At 39.8% G+C, this 17727-nt stretch overlaps 1 protein-coding gene and 1 long non-coding RNA gene across 4 annotated transcripts in view; one reads left to right on the top strand and one right to left on the bottom strand.

Moving 5' to 3' along the window:
• The window catches only part of LOC122563509 (uncharacterized), a 45829-nt gene extending 32958 nt beyond the window's left edge, over nt 1-12871 (top strand). The window contains exons 2-3 of the long non-coding RNA XR_006315622.2: nt 10897-11004; nt 12735-12871. This is a non-coding gene — a long non-coding RNA (uncharacterized LOC122563509). The remainder of the gene's footprint in view (nt 1-10896; nt 11005-12734) is intronic.
• The window catches only part of LOC122563506 (tRNA selenocysteine 1-associated protein 1-like), a 32518-nt gene extending 19338 nt beyond the window's left edge, over nt 1-13180 (bottom strand). For 2 of the 3 annotated variants that reach the window (XM_043717303.2, XM_043717305.2), the window contains exons 1-6: nt 13019-13180; nt 10581-10678; nt 8521-8620; nt 7506-7561; nt 1361-1492; nt 242-361 (exon numbers count right to left, since the gene is read on the bottom strand). In XM_043717303.2, the coding sequence (XP_043573238.1) occupies nt 242-361; nt 1361-1492; nt 7506-7561; nt 8521-8620; nt 10581-10678; nt 13019-13045 (533 nt within the window). In that variant the 5' untranslated portion in view covers nt 13046-13180. The remainder of the gene's footprint in view (nt 1-241; nt 362-1360; nt 1493-7505; nt 7562-8520; nt 8621-10580; nt 10679-13018) is intronic. The other variant, XM_043717304.2, reaches the window with a different exon arrangement.
• Nucleotides 13181-17727: the final 4547 nt, after the last annotated feature.

Here is a 17727-nt window from a genome sequence, read left to right as displayed (position 1 = left end):
ACTGAGATTCCTGTCCGGCAACACTTAAATCTGTGCAAGGATGCATGGTATTTCATTTAGTGATAGAAATGGTTTCAATGCTGCCTTAGTTAAATTAGAATTTCTTGTTTCTAGTACTACAAAGTAAATATTAAACGTGTGGTACACATAAATTTCAAGAGTGGCAAAGGGATAAACATTCAGAATGAAAGTGTAGAAAGTGCAACACCCAACTTTTGTGCCTTTCTCCAATGTTGCTTACGTTTTTGGTATTGCCACACTCAGCCTTAAAGCTTTCCCTCCGACACCAATTGCACCTTGACACTCAGAAAGTGCTCGTTTCTGTTCAGTTTCATCAGAGAACTTCACAAAGCCATAACCTCTGCAAAAGAAATAAATTCTACTGTATTTCATATCACTGTTCCATTCTTAAGCTGATTATTTTCAGGTCAATAACCTGGAATGAGCTGGAGGTTGAGGACGGAGGTTGGGAGTTAAAGGTTACATTAAACAGAGCATTTGTAATGAATCGCAAGGCTCTGATGAGTTCTCAAACTAAAACAAAAGCAGTCTACTTTTATCAACCAAAATTAGATATTCTTAGTTCCAGTGTTTATCTTCAGTTACATAAAGTAGATTTATTTTAATTCAAAGATAATGTAGGTACTAAAGCACCAAATATAGCAACAAATTAATCCGGTATACACTAGAACTAGCAATCAAGTGAGCACAGGATGTTAAAACAGTCTAATAGGCAAACCTGTGCCTGTTAATATCTTTGGTATACCTTGGGATTTTGGGGGTGTAAAGGAGTGCATGGCAATAAATGCTACCTTGCCAGGATTACCCAAAAGGCAAGAAGAAATTGAAGTTACATGATTCCTTTTTCAGAAAGTGATTAACTCCAACCTTGCACAAACTTAATGAAACAACTGCTGCTGACTGACTCTTTCTAAAATAAACTTTCTTTCCTGCAGGCTCTAACACATCATTGCTGACTACAAAGATAATTGCACACCTGCATTCAATGTTATTAAACGATTGTCTACAGCTAGAAAGAATGAAAATTTCATTTTAAATGTCTTTCATTTTAACTTTGGACACGTGGAGGAGACAGTCATCTGCTTTGTGTCTACACATATGCTGTGGTCAATAACAGATACCTTGCACGCCAAATTGTGTAACCTTTATCTTCTGCTTCATGGCACACTGTACATGGTAGAAATATACTGTCCTATTCCACCTAAGCAATCATTATAAATAGTTTCAAGACATCACAAATATGAACATTGATTATGGTTCCAAATTATAGACTATAGCACTGTTTGTAGCACAAAGAACATTGGTTGTATAGCAAAAGTAATACGCAAGTTCTACATACTTGGAGTTTCCCAGATTGTCCAAAACCACTTTTCCTCCTCTACACGTAGGGTACTTCTCAACAAAAAATTCGTAAAGCATTCCATCATCCACTTCTGGCGTAAGGTCTCCAACAAACAGTGAGTATTCAGGACTATGGAAAAGGATGTTAATATCCAAGCATTAAATATTACTTTTAAAATGAAAAGATTTAATATCAAAGCATTTATTAAAATTATACTTATTGCATTAGAGACAAATTCTGATTTATTTTCAGTAGACATATTCTATAAAAAGTGTACTACCCAATAGAATCAATCTATCTTGATCCCAAACCCACTTAAATATCTAACTACCCTGTTTCATGGTTTTAAATGATACATTTGTAAAAGTTATATGCTAGATTGAGTTGTTCATCAGTTCATGATGCTTGGTTAGCAGTAGTTAGGTGTGCTAACACACAGTGACTATGTTTCTGATGCTTGTCACCACTGTATATAACAGCATGGCTAACTACACAACATCACTTCAAAAACACCACTTCAGCATTTCTAGTTAGATAATTACTTACATTTAAACAGTGCCTTCAACAAAGGAAAACATCCCAAGATGCTGCACAGTTCCATGAAGAGAGAAACACTGACACCAAACCACAAAGAGGGTTAATTAAATGTTTGGTGAAAGAAAAGGTTTTAAAGAGAATCTTACAAGGAGAGTGAATGAGAGAGAAAGAGATAGAGAGAGAAACTAAAATGATTAGGGTGGCAACTCAAGGTTTAAGTTTAGATGGCAGAAGACACAATCATTAATGTTTGGTCCAACTGACTGGGATATAGGTAAAACATGAAGAGTTCACGGATATTGGAAAATGGCCCACCAGTCAGGATATTGTTTGGATAAGTAGGTTCTGGAGGAAATAACAGCATGTGTGAGTATTTCTGCAGCAAACAAGATGACATTGAGGCAAAGGCAGGCAATGATCTGGAGGTGGGTCAGAAGTAGGCAGCCTTCATAGTGGAAAGGATATTTGGATCAAAAGCTCAGCTCACAGTCAGACAGGCCATCAACCTCTCAAACAGTCTGGCTCCGATTAAGACAGTAGTAGGGAGGATGATATAACTGATGAGGGAATGGTGGTTTGTATAGGAGCGAAGGCAATGACTTCACACTTGTGTTTAACTGGAGCAAATTGTGCCTCTTGAATGTTGAACTGGCAATCTGACAACACGATGGCAGTGGGGATAATGATGAAATAAAGCTGGGTGTTGCCATCATAAATGTTGAACTGATGTCATAGTTTTGACTAATCAAGGATAGCAACTCAATGATAAATAAAAGACAGCAAAAGATAGCTTCTTGGTGAATTGCAGCATTAATGGTGTAGAGGAATTAAGAAAATCTATTTCTGCAAATTCTCTAATTACGAAACGCAGATAAGAACAGAGTCAGGTGAGGTCAGTCCCACTCAGGTGGAAAACAGCAGTAATGTGGGGGATGATGTGGATGACTGAATCAAAGGCTATAAGGATTTTGAAAGAATGTACGTATAGTACACCTCGGCCATACGGACATTATTTATAGTTCAGACATTTCAGTGCAGTTGTAGAAAAGCTGATTGGAGAAATGCAGATACAGAAATCTGAGAATGATGGGCAAGTGTTTGGGAGGCAGTGATATAGTTAAGGACTTTGGAGAGGAAAGGGAGATGTTGTGGAAGTTTACAAGGATAGTGTGTGCTTTTGTTTAAAACAGAGTGATGATAGCAAATTTGGAAATGTTGAGGACAAACTTAAGGAAAGGAAACAGTTAACAATGTCAATGAGCACAGGGAAGAGAACTTCAGTGATCAATGTTCTGGTAGAAATAGAGAATGAGATATGAATCTTGCGTGGAAAATTAAGTAAAAAATAATACAGTAGAAAAAAGTGTGGATCCAGAAGTTTTAAGTAGGACAGGAAACTGATGAACTTGGTGTTACTTTTAAAGGGAAACCTATTATTTACTTTTTTATGCTACTTAACTATGTGAGAGAGAGAGAGAGTGTGAGAGAGAGAGAGAGAAAGATAGATGGAGAGAAAGAAAGATGGAGAGAAAGAAACCCAAACTGCTAACTGACACAGCAGTCAACCTGTCCAGTTACTGCCTTTGCTATTGAATTCATGTATCGCTGGACATCAGTGTGCATCTTGGAAAACTTAAACAGTGAAGTTCACAACTAATCTTGGAGGAACCTGTTTGGGAGAGGTCACAGCACAGAAACAGATAAGTGAATAGTTTAAGTATTGCCTTGCTGTAAATCTAAAATAGTGAGTGGAGTGGGTTCTTTATTATATATTTTATTGATATATGTCTCTTGATTAAACTTAAAAATATAAGCCATAAGTACTAAAGTAGCCTGGAGCAGTGTCTTGTAGAGGAATAAGACTGTTATTTTCTGAGTATGTAGATTGGAAGAAGCAAAAATGGCCCTTAGTAGAATGATATGCTCTTCTTGTTAGATGTGGGGGTTTAGGGAGAGTTTACATATTGCTAAGGGTTATATCTGCAATAAATGCCGTTGTTTGCAAATCCTATCAGATCGAATGGATCGTTTAGAGTGACAGTTAGAGGCAATGAGGAATTTACAAGAGCAAGGGGATGGATGAAAGTTATAGGAAGGGAGAAAAGTCACAGATACAGTCACATAGACAGGACAGGTACGAGAGGTAGTGCAGGGTTCTTCTGTGGCTATGTGAAAGTGAGGACTGCAGATGCTGGAGATCAGAGCTTAAAAATGTGTTGCTGGAAAAGCGCAGCAGGTCAGGCAGCATCAAAGGAGAAGGAGAATCAATGTTTCGGGCATAAGCTTATGCCCGAAACGTTGATTCTCCTTCTCCTTTGATGCTGCCTGACCTGCTGCGCTTTCCAGCAACACATTTTTAAGCTATCTTCTGTGGCTATCCCCATTTTAAACAAGTATGCTGTTTTGGAAGATGTAAGGGGTGATGGATTCTCAGGGGAATGTAGCATGAACAGCCAAGTTTCTGTATTTAGACTGCCTCTAATGCAATGATGGATACGTCGGGTCCCAAGAGATTGACTATGTTAGGATACTCTCTAGTCCGAGGCACAGACAGATGTTTCTGTGGCCAGCAGCGAAAAATCAGAATGGTGTGTTGCCTCCCCTGTGCCAGGTTCAAGGATGTCTCAGAAAAGATGCAGAATGTTCTCAACGGGGAGAGGGACCAGCAAGAACCAACGAAATAGGAAGGGAAAAGGTTGAGATTCTAAAGGGAGAATACAGAGAATTAGGCAGGAATTTAAAAAGGAGGTCCTCGAGAGTAGTAATATAGTAGATAACTCCCAGCGCTATGAGCTAGTGAGGGTAGGAATAGAAGGATAGAGCAGATGAATGCATGGCTGAGGAGCTGGTATATGGGAGAAAGATTCACATTTTTGGATCATTGGAATCTCTTCTGGGGTCGAAGTGAACTGTACAAGGAGGACAGATTGCACCTGAATTGGAAGGGGACTAATATACTGGCTGGGAGATTTGCTTGAGCTGCTCAGGAAGATTTAAACTAGTAAGGTCGGGGGAGCCCAGGGAGATAGTGAGGAAAGAGATCAATCTGATACTGGTACAGTTGAGAAACAAAGTGAGTCAAACAGTCAGGGCAGAGAACAAGGTAGGACTGATAAATTAAACTGCATTTATTTCAATGCAAGAGGCCTAACAGGGAAGGCAGGTGAGACAGCTTAATGTTCCAGAATACAAATGCTACAGGAAGGACAGAAAGGGAGGCAGGAGAGGAGAGGGAGTGGCATTTTTGATAAGGGATAGCATTACAGCTGTACTGAGGGAGGATATTCCCAGAAATACATCCAGGAAAGTTATTTGAGTGGAACAGAGAAAGAAGAAAGGAATGATCTCCTAATTGGGATTGTATTATAGACTCCCCCCCTAATAGTCAGAGGGAAATTGAGAAACAAATTTGTCAAGAGATATCAGTTAACAATAGTAGGGTGGTTATGGTAGAGGATTTTAACTTTCCAAACATAGACTGGGACTGCCACAGTGTTAAGAGATTAGATGGAGAGGAATTTGTTAAGTGTGTACAAGACAATTTTCTGATTCAGTATTCATGATTTGGAGATGCCAGTGTTGAACTGGGGTGTACAAAGTTAAAAATCACACAACACCAGGTTATAGTCCAACAGGTTTAATTGGAAGCACACTAGCTTTCGGAGCGACGCTCCTTCATCAGGTGATTGTGGAGGGCTCGATCGTAACACAGCTGTTACGAGGGCAAAAAGGGGACATGGAATAGCTTTGGCACATAGGGTTAAGGAGAATCCAAAGGATTTTTACAAATACATGAAGAACAAAAGGGTAACCAGGGAGAGAAAGGGCCCCTCAAAGATCAGCAAGGCGACCTTTCTGTGAAGCCGCAGGAGATGGGGAAGATACTAAACTGTGGAAAAGGTCCTGGAGATATAAAATGTAGGGAGATAGATGGTGACATCTTGAAAAATGTCCATTTTACAGCGGCAGAAATGCTGGATGTCTTGAAATGCATATAAATGGATGAATCTCCAGGACATGATCAGGTGTACTGTAGAACTCTCTGGGAAACTAGAGAAGTGATTGCTGGGCCCAGTGCTGAGACATTTGTATCATCGATAGTCACAGGTGAGGTGCCAGAAGACTGGGAGTTTGGCTAACGTGGGCCATTATTTAAGAAAGGTGGTAAGGAGAAGCCAGGGAACTATAGACCAGTGAGCCAGACGTTAGTGTTGTGCAAGTTGTTGGAGGGAATCCTGAGGGACAGGATTTACACGTATTTGGAGAGGCAAGGACTGATTAGGGATAGTCAACATGGCTTTGTGCATGGGAAATCATGTCTCACAAACCTGATTGTGTTTTCTGAAGAACTAACAAAGAGGATTGATGAGGGCAGAGCGGGAGACATGATCTTTCTGGACTTCAGTAAGACGTTCGACAAGCTTCCCCATGGGAGACTGATTAGCAAAGTTAGATCTCATGAAATACAGGGAGAACTTGCCAATTGGATACAGAACTGGCTCAAAGGTAGTAGAAGGAGGATGGTGGTGGAGTGTTGTTTTTCAGACTGGAGGCCTGTGACCAGTGGAGTGCCACAAGGATCGGTGCTGGGTCCACTACTTTTCATCATTTATATAAGTTATTTGGATGTGAGCATAAGAGGTACAGTTAGTAAGTTTGCAGATGACACCAAAATTGGAGGTAGACAGCGAAGAAGGTTACCGCAGATTACAACAGGATCTTGACCAGATGGGCCAATGGGCTGAAGAGTGGCAGATGGAGTTTAATTTAGATAAATGTGGGGAGCTGCATTTTAGAAAGCAAATCTTAGCAGGACTTATACACTTATTGCTAAGGTCCTAGGGAGTGTTGCTGAACAAAGACCTTGGAGTGCAGGTTCATAGCTCCTTGAAAGTGGAGTCGCAGGTAAATGGGATAGTGAAGAAGGCGTTTGATATGCTTTCCTTTATTGTCCAGAGTATTGAGTACAGAAGTTGGGAGGTCGTGTTGCGACTGTACAGGACACTGGTTAGACCACTTTTGGAATATTGCATGCAATTCTGGTCTCCTTCCTATTGGAAGGATGTTGTGAAATTTGAAAGGGTTCAGAAAAGATTTACAAAGATATTGCCAGAGTTTGGAGGATTTGAGCTATAGGGAGAGGTTGATTAGGCTGTGGCAATTTTCGCTGGAGCGTTGGAGGCTGAAGGGTGACCTTATCGAGGTTTATAAAATCATGAGGGGCATGGAGAGGATAAATAGACAAAGTCTTTTCCCTGGGGTTGGGAGAGCCCAGAACTAGAGGGCACAGGTGTAGGGTCAGAGGGAAAAGATACAAAAGAGACCTAAGGGGTGACTTTATCATGCTGAGGGGGGGGGGGGGGGGGGGGGTATGTGCCTGGAATGAGCTGCCAGAGAAAGTGGTGGAGGCTAGCACAATTGCAACATTTAAAAGGCTTCTGGATGGGTATATGAATAGGAAGGATTTGGTACGGGCTAGGTGCTGGCAAGTGGGACTAGATTGGGTTGGGATATCTGGTCGGCATGGATAAGTTGGACTGAAGGGTCTTTTTCCGTGCTGTACATCTTTATGACTCTATCTGCAGAAAATACTGTAGTGAATTACCTGTTATCTGGTTGCTTTCCATAAGTGGCATAGTTAAGTTTAAATCTTCTGGGCTGCTAGCAGAAATAAAATAAATTGTTATAGTACTGTGGCTTGATATGTTTCATGAATAATTGACAGTATATCCAAACACTAGGAGTGGTTACTGTTACTGGCAACACCGCAGGAAATTAACATTCTGATATTACTCCAACAACGTAAGAACTTATAAATTCTTATCCTCACCTTTAAATATCTGCACAGCCTGGTACATCATGATCACAGTAGCCTATGTTTGGGCACATACCATTCTCCTGAAGCTAGTCAACTTATCAATGTTCCAAATGTAGCAGATACTCTCTCATTCTCTGCCCTCTGTAATTCCCATCTCAAATCTTTTATACTGTCCTGCTTTCAAACACATGCTAAATATTACTTTCGCCCCACTCTTTTAACCCTTGTTTACTTTTATTCTACTTATAATTTTGTTATTTTGCACCGTATCTATTTTAGTCTCTAACGTATAAAGAGCACTGAGATGATTTTGTAATATAAGGACAACAATACAAATGGAATCTATTACAGAATGTGAGTTGTTTAAACTAATGAGAAAACTCGAGATTACTTGGTTATGTTTTGCCGCAACCAAATTTTAATTTGGGGGAATGAAGTACTATTTAAGAAGTCATCAATTTCAGTATCTCGTGGCAAGCTGCTCACCATCCAATCTCAGTTTGAACAGCAAAATATGAAATGCTCTGTAAGAAACTATTAGCCACAATTTATGCAATAAGCAAACCTCAGAAGATGCCTTTGCAAACATTTCGATTAGCAGTAAAATTATTTAAATTAAACAGATCGGGGTCTTTAGGTATTAAAGTTACAAAATAGGCAATCAGAAGATCACAGCAGAAATAGGCATTTGCATTATAAACCAATGTAACAAAGTACATTACAATCAGTCAAGTTCAAAATTTATTCCACAATTCTTCCATAGTTGTCACCTTTTCTTGAACAAATTCACCAAAATACTCACAGGTGAAGCACCTGGAAGTTTTTTCCCATTAATCTTAAGAAGACATCGCTCTGCAGCAGCCTGGTCTGCGAACTCAACAAAGCAGTAACCTGCTGGCGTCCTGAAAATAAAAGTAAATGTTAAAACCTTCACTGAGAAAAACTTAAATAGCAATCTCAGTTTGAATAATGCATGCTATATGTATGCCAACAATTTTCATGATGACTAATATACTTCAGGGAATTAAAAAAAATAGCCAAGAGGATCTAAATATTATATGCTTTCAATCTTCAAATGTTTAAAAAAAAAATTTGCCAATGACAAATCATTTGGATTTACACGTCACTTTTAGTAAATTCAGGGCACCAATGAAGTAAATCTGTTGTAATATAGCAGACAATGTCAATTTTCTCAAAGGTCCCACAAATAGCATTTGCATAAATTATACCAAAAAACTTTCAATGATGATAATTTAAAGATATGTTTTGGCCAGGACAGATGGAGTGATCTTTGCATGGTTCCATAGGATCTTTTATGTCCACACGAGTGGTAAGCAGGGTCACCTCACATTTCACAGAGCCTACAGTCTTCAAGCAAACGGAATGGTATCACTGAGCCAAGACTATTCAGGCTTAGGGAACAATCATGTCGACAAGAAAGTTATAATGGTTTTAACAGTTATTTAAGCTTATGAAGCAGAAAGGATAGAATCATAGAATCCCTGCAGTGTGGAAGCAGGCCAATCGGCCCATCAAGTCTACACAGACTATCTGAACATTCCACCTAGACCCAACCTCCTCCATCCTTGTAACTGTTTTTTTCATGGCTAACCTACACATCCCTGAACACTACAGGCAATCTAGCATGGCCAATTCACCTAAGCTGCACATCTTTGGACTGTAGGAGGAACACGAACCACCTGGAGGAAACCCATGCAGACTTGGGGAGTGTGTGCAAACTACACATAGACAGTTGCCCAAGGACGGAATCGAACCTGGGTCCCTGGTTCTGTGAAGCAGGACTGTTAACCTCTGAGCCACTGTGACAGGAACTTTTTAACAATTTCATTACTTATTTACTGACTGCAATCTATTGTTCTAATGTGTATAGACTGAGGGGATACAACAGGAAAAGAAAAAAACATGTCATACCCAGGAACTGTTTGATGAATACAACAGTGACATTTATTGTAAGTTTGCAAGATTAAGCAAATTGAGTCAATATCCAAGGCTAGCACTCTCACATGAGTCAGAAGTTATGGGTTCAAGCCCCACTTAGCACAGAACCTCAGCTCTAACTTCAGCTGCTCATCTAGAAGTACGTTTTTCTCAGATGAGATGTTAAACCTAGGCTCCATTTATTCTACTCATTTGATCCAAAAGGTCACAAGACATTATTAAAAATTAACACAGGCAATTCTGTCAGAGCTTTAACTAAAATTTTCTCTTGACCCAACATTGGAGAAATGAATCATTTTGATGAACTGCTGCATCAGGCACTGTGCTATATGAATTGGTTGAACTTGCCAAATTTCCCTACCTTATGAATGTAATCACACTTTACAAGGTATTCTGATAGCTGTAAGTGATTTCATATTTTCTTTCTGTAACTCATACCAACTTTTACATTTAAACACTGTATAGTTATAAAAAGAAATTTGTTACTGATCAACTCAAAATAACCAAACAAAACTTGAAAATCCTAAATTGTTACTCTTTTCCAAAGGAAGGTCGGATTTCTACCTATGGACTAGAAGGTTCAGATTCAAGTTCTATCTGTCCTGGAAGTGTGTCATAACATGTTTGAACAGGTTCATTCAAATAACTAAAACTTAACTTTATAGGAGCATTTTCAAGAATTCAGTTTTATAACAAGTCTCCAGTATGTGCTGGCTTTTTAGTTCTATCATTCTAAATCATTCCTTTTAATAAAGTATGAATGGCAAAGTGCATGTGCACTCATTGAAAATAAAAGCACTGAGGTAAATCAAATAACTAAATCAACCAAATTCTAATAAATTAATGGATACAATCTAAGATTACAAGTAATTTGTTATTTATGAATAAAACAAATAGTCTTACCCAGTCACTCGATTACGAATAATCTTTACACTTATTACAGTTTCACCCATTGTGGCAAATGCTCTTGAGATAAAATTTTCATCCATGTAGTTTTCCAACTGCAGAATAACATACAAAATGAGTCCAAGCATTATTTCAGTGCTCATCAGATTAATGGGATGTATATTTGAATTGAAATAAACGGTTAATTGTTTGCTCAGAGGCTGCTAACTGGCAAATTGTAAGAAACATTTGAATGTTCAGAATACAGCTAGATCCTTCAGGCCAACTTTACCTTTTCATATCCTGACAAATTGTTTAACCATTATTGTTCCAGAAAACAACGTAGCAAGCTGCGTTAAACTGCACCATACAATGAAGGTCATTCTCCCATGAAAAAAACCCACCCAACATTCTCCACTGGAGATCCTCTTGGGTCATATATGTAAGTATAGGTCATGATTTGGAAGTGCCGGTGTTGGACAGGTGTGTACAAACTTAAAAAGCACATAACACCAAGTTATAGTCCAACAGGTTTATTTGGAAGCACTAGCTTTCCGAGCGCTGCTCCTTAATCAGGTTGTTGACAACCACTTGATGGAGCAGTGCTCCGAAAACTAGTGCTTCCAAATAAACCTCTTGGACTATAACCTGGTGTTGTGTGATTTTTAACTTATGTACAGGTGATATTTTCAGGTCACAGTCAGAAGGGAGGCAATTAATAGCCCGCCAAGTTTCCCTCATTCTTTTGAAGAGATCCATGTTGTCTTTTCTCTGAATTCTAGCAGATAAGATTTACTGTAAATGACAGAAAATTAATCAGTGCCCATATAGTGTTGTAACAAGCTTGTGTTGTATAGTACAATGTTCAAAATATATTGCTCATTTAAAAGCCTGTCCTCCCAACAATTTGGATCTAGCAAGTCACTAGATTGAACACAACTAGGAATGGTGATAAATGCAGAGCTTGCCGAAGTTTAAACAATACACAGTCTCCAGGAGAATCAATGTGATATCTAACACAACATTGATCCTGCAAGATAAGAAATATGAACATAAGTAGCTAATTACTGTAGCCCCTTATTCCTGCTCCACCATTCAATACGATTATTGCTTACCTCTGACTACAATTCAACTTTCCCACTCATCCTCATATCTGTCAATTCTTGAGTCAAAACAAAGTCTGTCCTGAATAAACACAATGACTGTGTGCACAGCTTTTCCAGGTAATGAATTCTAAAGATTCAAAATCCTCTAGAGGCAGACAAGTATATATCAGAAGGAAATTGTTCTGTGTAACACCAATAGCTAATTGGAAATCTAATGTTCATCAATCATAAACAAAAGGTCATTCACTTACAAAATGTCGATGACAGTAACCTACACTCCAGTGAGGCTGAGAAATATATTATGATGGTTTGCACAATATAAATGCTGGTAATGAAACATGATGTTAAATTTCTCAGAAGTAGCAAAGTCGAAGAAACTACATAAAGTTGTTTAAAAACAACTAATATAGGCACAATGCGCAGCATAGATTTTATCAAATCTAGAAGAATTTAAATTTAAGTAATCAATACACCTCGAATAAAATACTAGCCTCATTAATAATGATCTTGAAAATACCGTACATGCTTAAAAACTCATCCATGTCACTCATTCCCTTCAGGGTAGGAAATGTGCTGTCCATGTCCTGTCTAGCCCACATATGACTCCAGACTATCAAAAATACAACCGACCTTTAGGTGCTCTCTGAAATACTCAACTGTCGCGATCTCATCATCACCTAATGAAGGGCAATTACAAAGGGAAATAAATGCTTGCCAGGTGCCAACTAAATTCAAATCCCCAAAACAACATTATTAAAATAAAAATTGTAAATAAAGAATTGTGCACCAATGGATTTCATAAAGAATCACATTATATTGCTGAAAAAAGACAATGAACAAAAGGAGACATGCTACAGAAGTTTTCAGTTTAGTAGTCATCAGGGCATATTACAAGAATGCCAATACTCCTTCGACATGTTTATATTATTAATAAAGATCATAATTTATATTAAGATGGGAAAGGGTGCAGCTTGGTCATTATAGAGACTATAGAATTCATGGTTTATTTTCTAGTACATGATTACAGTTATTGACTATAAACACTGGCAATGTTTTTTTTTCCCAGTCTACTCCAGTTGTGAAGAAGGGTCACTGGACGATAAATCTATTTCCACTCCACAGATACTGCCAGGCATTCTTGTGCTTTCCCAGCAATTTCTTATTTCGTCTGACAATGTCTGCTTCGTCCAGAGAGAGTTGCAGGAGATGAGTCACCCCCGCTCCCGCCCATCCAGTCCCCGGGGGGGGGGGGGGGGTCTCCTGCCCTGACGACCCGGGCCCTCTCACTGCCCTCCCCACTTTCACCCCTTCGCCTCCATAACCCCTGGCAACGCGGCGCCTCACACTTACATCACCCATCCACAGACTCCGCGACATCTTTACCCGGACAGCGGGGAATCCCCACCACCACACTCCGCCCCCGGAAAAAAAAAGAGTGTGAAATTAAATTATATCTTTGATTTGATCAGACCAGTTCCAAGAAAACAACAGGATGGAGAAGACAAACTGTTGACCCACACACTCGTGCCACTGCACTCGCCGTCCGAGGCCTCGTCCCTCACCTCCTGCTCCTCCACATCATAGCGCCACCCGCAGGAACGGAGGACTCTCTCACATCACCAACGCAACGGCCGCCTGCTCTCCCACTTCACAGCGCCACCCGCAGGAACGGAGGTCTCTCTCACATCACCAACGCAACGGCCGCCTGCTCTCCCACTTCACAGCGCCACCGACAGGAACGGAGGACTCTCTCACATCACCAACGCAACGGCCGCCTGCTCTCCCACTTCACAGCGCCACCGACAGGAACGGAGGACTCTTCCACATCACCAACGCAACAGCCCCCTGCTCTCCCACTTCACAACGCCACCGACAGGAACGGAGGACTCTTCCACATCACCAACGCAACAGCCCCCTGCTCTTCCACCTTACAGCGTCACCTGCGGGAACGGAGGACTAGCTCACATCACCAACAATCCTGCATCCTGCTCCTCATTATTTTAAAATATAGTCCAACAGCTTTCGAAGTGTTGCTCCTTCATCATGTAGTTGTGGAGCAGGATCATAAGAGACAGAATTTATAGCAAAAGATCACGGTATCATGAAACTGAAATGATATATTGAACAAACCTAGATTGCTGTTAAGTCTTGCATCTTTTAGAATGGGTTGCAGATTTCAGTTCATTTATATGTAAATCCCAGAACTTCTTTCAAGTTACATTATCGAGATAACTTAAGGTTTTATAAAAGGAGGTGACATCTCCTTTGTGGGCGGCACGGTGGCACAGTGGTTAGCACTGCTGCCTCGCAGCGCCAGAGACCCGGGTTCAATTCCCACCTCAGGCGACTGACTGTGTGGAGTTTGCACGTTCTCCCCGTGTCTGCGTGGGTTTCCTCCGGGTGCTCCGGTTTCCTCCCACAGTCCAAAGATGTGCAGGTCAGGTGAATTGGCCATGCTAAATTGCCCATAGTGTTAGGTAAGGGGTAAATGTAGGGGTATGGGTGGGTTGCGCTTCGGCGGGTAGGTGTGGACTTGTTGGGCCGAAGGGCCTGTATCCACACTGTACGTAATCTAATTTTAGTAATCTAATCTCAACTCAAACAATGCAGTAAAGGTGTCAAATTTGAGTCTGTCTGTATGCTAATCTCGAGTCAGACTGGTTCTATTTCCAAAGTGGGAATTTATAAAATGTTACATGCAGATAGAATGCATCATGAAGGGCTTTTGCCCGAAACATCAACTCTCCTGCTTCTTAGATGCTGCTTGACCTTATGCTTTTCCAGCACCACACCACACACTCAAATCTCCATCTGCAGTCCTCACTTTCACCTGCATGCAGATTGTATGCTTTTTGAACAAAATAGTATAGCTGCAATTACAATTCTACAAATGCAAATTCACACCACTGACTTGCTATGTGTGCACATGCACACGTGTCTGTGTATGGGAGGGATTGTAAGTGTGTGTGCGTGCACACATCATGGCCTCAACTGGGACCTTGGGCTCATGTCACATTACAGGTAACCACACTATACTATACACTCTCACTCTTACATAGTCACATGCATGCAGACCTTCTCTCTTATGCTGAGACACATACACATGAACCTTTGAAAAGTGCACACATGCAAACACATTCACACCCACTCTCACACTTACACACTCTCCCACAGACACTCTTCATTTTACAATCATCCATGTGCCTATACAACAGTTGCTTAACTGTACCTAACGTATCTGACTCTACGCAGAGTGCTGGGTGTTTGGAATACACGGCCAATGGTTGTGGTAAAAGACCTACCTCTGACATCTCCCCTCAATCTTCCTTCAATCACCTTAGAATTATGCCTCCTCATGATAGCCCCTGGGAAAAATTCTGACTATTCACTTATCATTTTGATAGAGTTGTACAAGTCCCCTCTCATCCTCCTTCGCTCCAATGAGATAAGCCCGAACTCCCTCAACCTTTCTTCATGAGACATGCCCTTCAGTCCAGGCAGCATCCTGGTAAGCCACCTCTGCAACCTCACTAAATCTTCCACATCCTTCCTATGTATTCAATTCTGGTTGCCTCAATGTTCCAAGTGTGGTCTAACCAGGACTCTTTAGCGCTGCAGCATAACACCACGACACAAACTCAATCTCCTGACAATGAAGGCCAACACACCCTACACCTCCTTAGCAACCCTATTAACTTGAGGGCAACTTTGAGGGATCTAAGGACATCGACCCCTAGACCCAAAGATCTCTGTTCCTCCACACTGCCAAAAATCCTGCTTTTAACCCTGAATTCTGCATTCAAATTCGACCTTCCAAAATGATTCACTTTACACTTTTCCATCTGCCGCTTCTCAGCCCAGGTCTGCATCCTGTCAATGTCCATTACAACCAACAACAGCCCTACACACTGTCCACAACGCCACCAACCTTAGCATCATCGTCAGACTTACTAACACACCCTTCCACTTCCTCAAACTCACTTATAAAAATCACAAAGAGCAGAGGTCCCAGAACCGATCCCTTCCGTCCACCACTGGTCACTGTGCTCCAGGCTGAAAACTTTATCTACTACCACCCTCTGTCTCCTATAGGCCAGCCAATTCTGTATCCAGACAGCCAGATTGCCCAGTATCCAATGCCTTACTTTCTGAATGAGCCTACCATGGGGAATCTTATTAAGCACCTTGCTAAAATCCAGATACACCACATCCACTGCTCTACCTTCTTCAATGCGTTTTGTCACATCCTCAAAGAATTCAATAACGCTTGAGGCAGGACCTGCCCCTCACAAAGCTATGGTATCTATCTCTAATCAAAGTATGCTTTTCCAAATAATGTAACCAAGTATAGAATATTAAATGTAGAATTAACTAATGAACAAATGTTAAATGGATTCTCAAATGAAATCCCATATCACAAACTACCCAGTGCTACACATTCCTCTTACCTGCAAAGCTGTGCAATTAATCAGTCTTTGAAGAAATCCCTTCGAAAATAATGTCTAACGTTACCATGACAGTGAAAGGAAAACAAGAGTGCTAAAAATAGATCTTAAACCTGGAATTATAGGGAAGGTCATCAAATGGCAATATGGAAGTAAGTTGGACTCAAACTAAAATGTTCAGTTTAATTCAATAGTGTGTAAACCCCAAATGTTTGTTTTCATTGAAAAAAAGCATAAAAGTCAATCAAGCTCTGAGTAGTTAAGCTTAGCATGCAAAGTATTCCAAAAGCAAATTCCTGTCTAGTCTCAATTCCATTTATAGATAATTAAATCAAATTAATGAAAGAGTCATTTACAAGCCCAATTTTCCTTCGGAATGTGAAGGCAGTCATATTTTGTGTTATGAATTTTATTTTCCTCATTGTTTATACCTTATAGCTAAAACAATCTACATATTTGCAACTCCACATCATCTCAGGTCTGAAAGAGAATACTTAAATTGCAATTTTACATAAAACATGACATTTATTTTCAGAACTTTAAAGTCTCTACCAATTACAAATCTGTTGATAAACAAAAGATAATAGTTCCATGTCATAGCTTGCACTTTCAAAGGTGAAACTATAATACTTTTTTTTATTAAAAAAAAGAAATCCACAACCAACCACAAACTCAAAACAGTGCTCGAGATCACATAAACTGCCATATAGATTTTGAGGACTGAAAACATTGAAGGTGATGTAGTATGTGTATTTTCAGGTTTGTCTAAAAATAAGATTTGGTCATAAAAAATACAAAAGCAGCAAAAGTAACAATACAGACAAAAAAAACTTATACTAAAGCAATATACACTTTGATCTAGCATCCTCTTCTTTCTTTTCAATCATCTTTCATAGGATTCACATTAAATACACTGGCTAATTTTTGCTACAGTTAATCCAAACTTGCAACCTTTGGGCAACGTGAAGAGTGACCCTAGCTAGTGCATTCTGCATGACTATATTTCACTCAATCTCAAAAATTACCGGTTTTAAGCATCTCACACTGGAGAGATTATGCAACAACCAATGGGCTGACCCTTAAATTTTTTTATGAATCACAAGCACTACATTGAACTGGTGGGAAAAAAAGCAGGGAAAACATAATGCATTTCAGATACTGTTATCTTCCATAAAACAGGTTTATTTCCAATCTTTTAACTTCACTTTTGACTCCAGGCTGTTGAATCTTCTTTACATCACTATTCTTGACTTTCATGATCTTGTACTCTGTGGGATTTTGCCTAGAGATTTCAGGTAAAAGATTTGCAGATAGTGCATATTATCTTCATATATTTGTAGGCGGATTTAGGCAACTGCAGAAAAATCAAGCATAGTAGAAATTGCTAGAGCACTGCACTAAGTCCAGTGAATGTTCTAGAAAACCAACTGGAAGTCAAATAATTCTGGGATGGAGGTGGCAGGCATGAAAAATAGTATTAAAATAGAACATCAGGACGATTCGGAACACAAATTCATACCTTTACAAATTTATTCATATTTTGGATGAAGGAGCTCTTTAAGTAACTTTGCACTTTATGAAAAATGTGTCTCAAAAATGCATGAGCATAATGTT

The sequence above is a fragment of the Chiloscyllium plagiosum genome, unplaced genomic scaffold, assembly GCF_037043375.1.
Source record: "Chiloscyllium plagiosum isolate Xiang-an unplaced genomic scaffold, Cpla_swu_hap1 HiC_scaffold_30, whole genome shotgun sequence".
In the NCBI taxonomy this organism is placed as follows: domain Eukaryota; kingdom Metazoa; phylum Chordata; class Chondrichthyes; order Orectolobiformes; family Hemiscylliidae; genus Chiloscyllium; species Chiloscyllium plagiosum.
The sequence above is the reverse complement of the archived record's forward strand: the minus strand, read 5'-3'. Positions and strand labels throughout refer to the sequence as shown.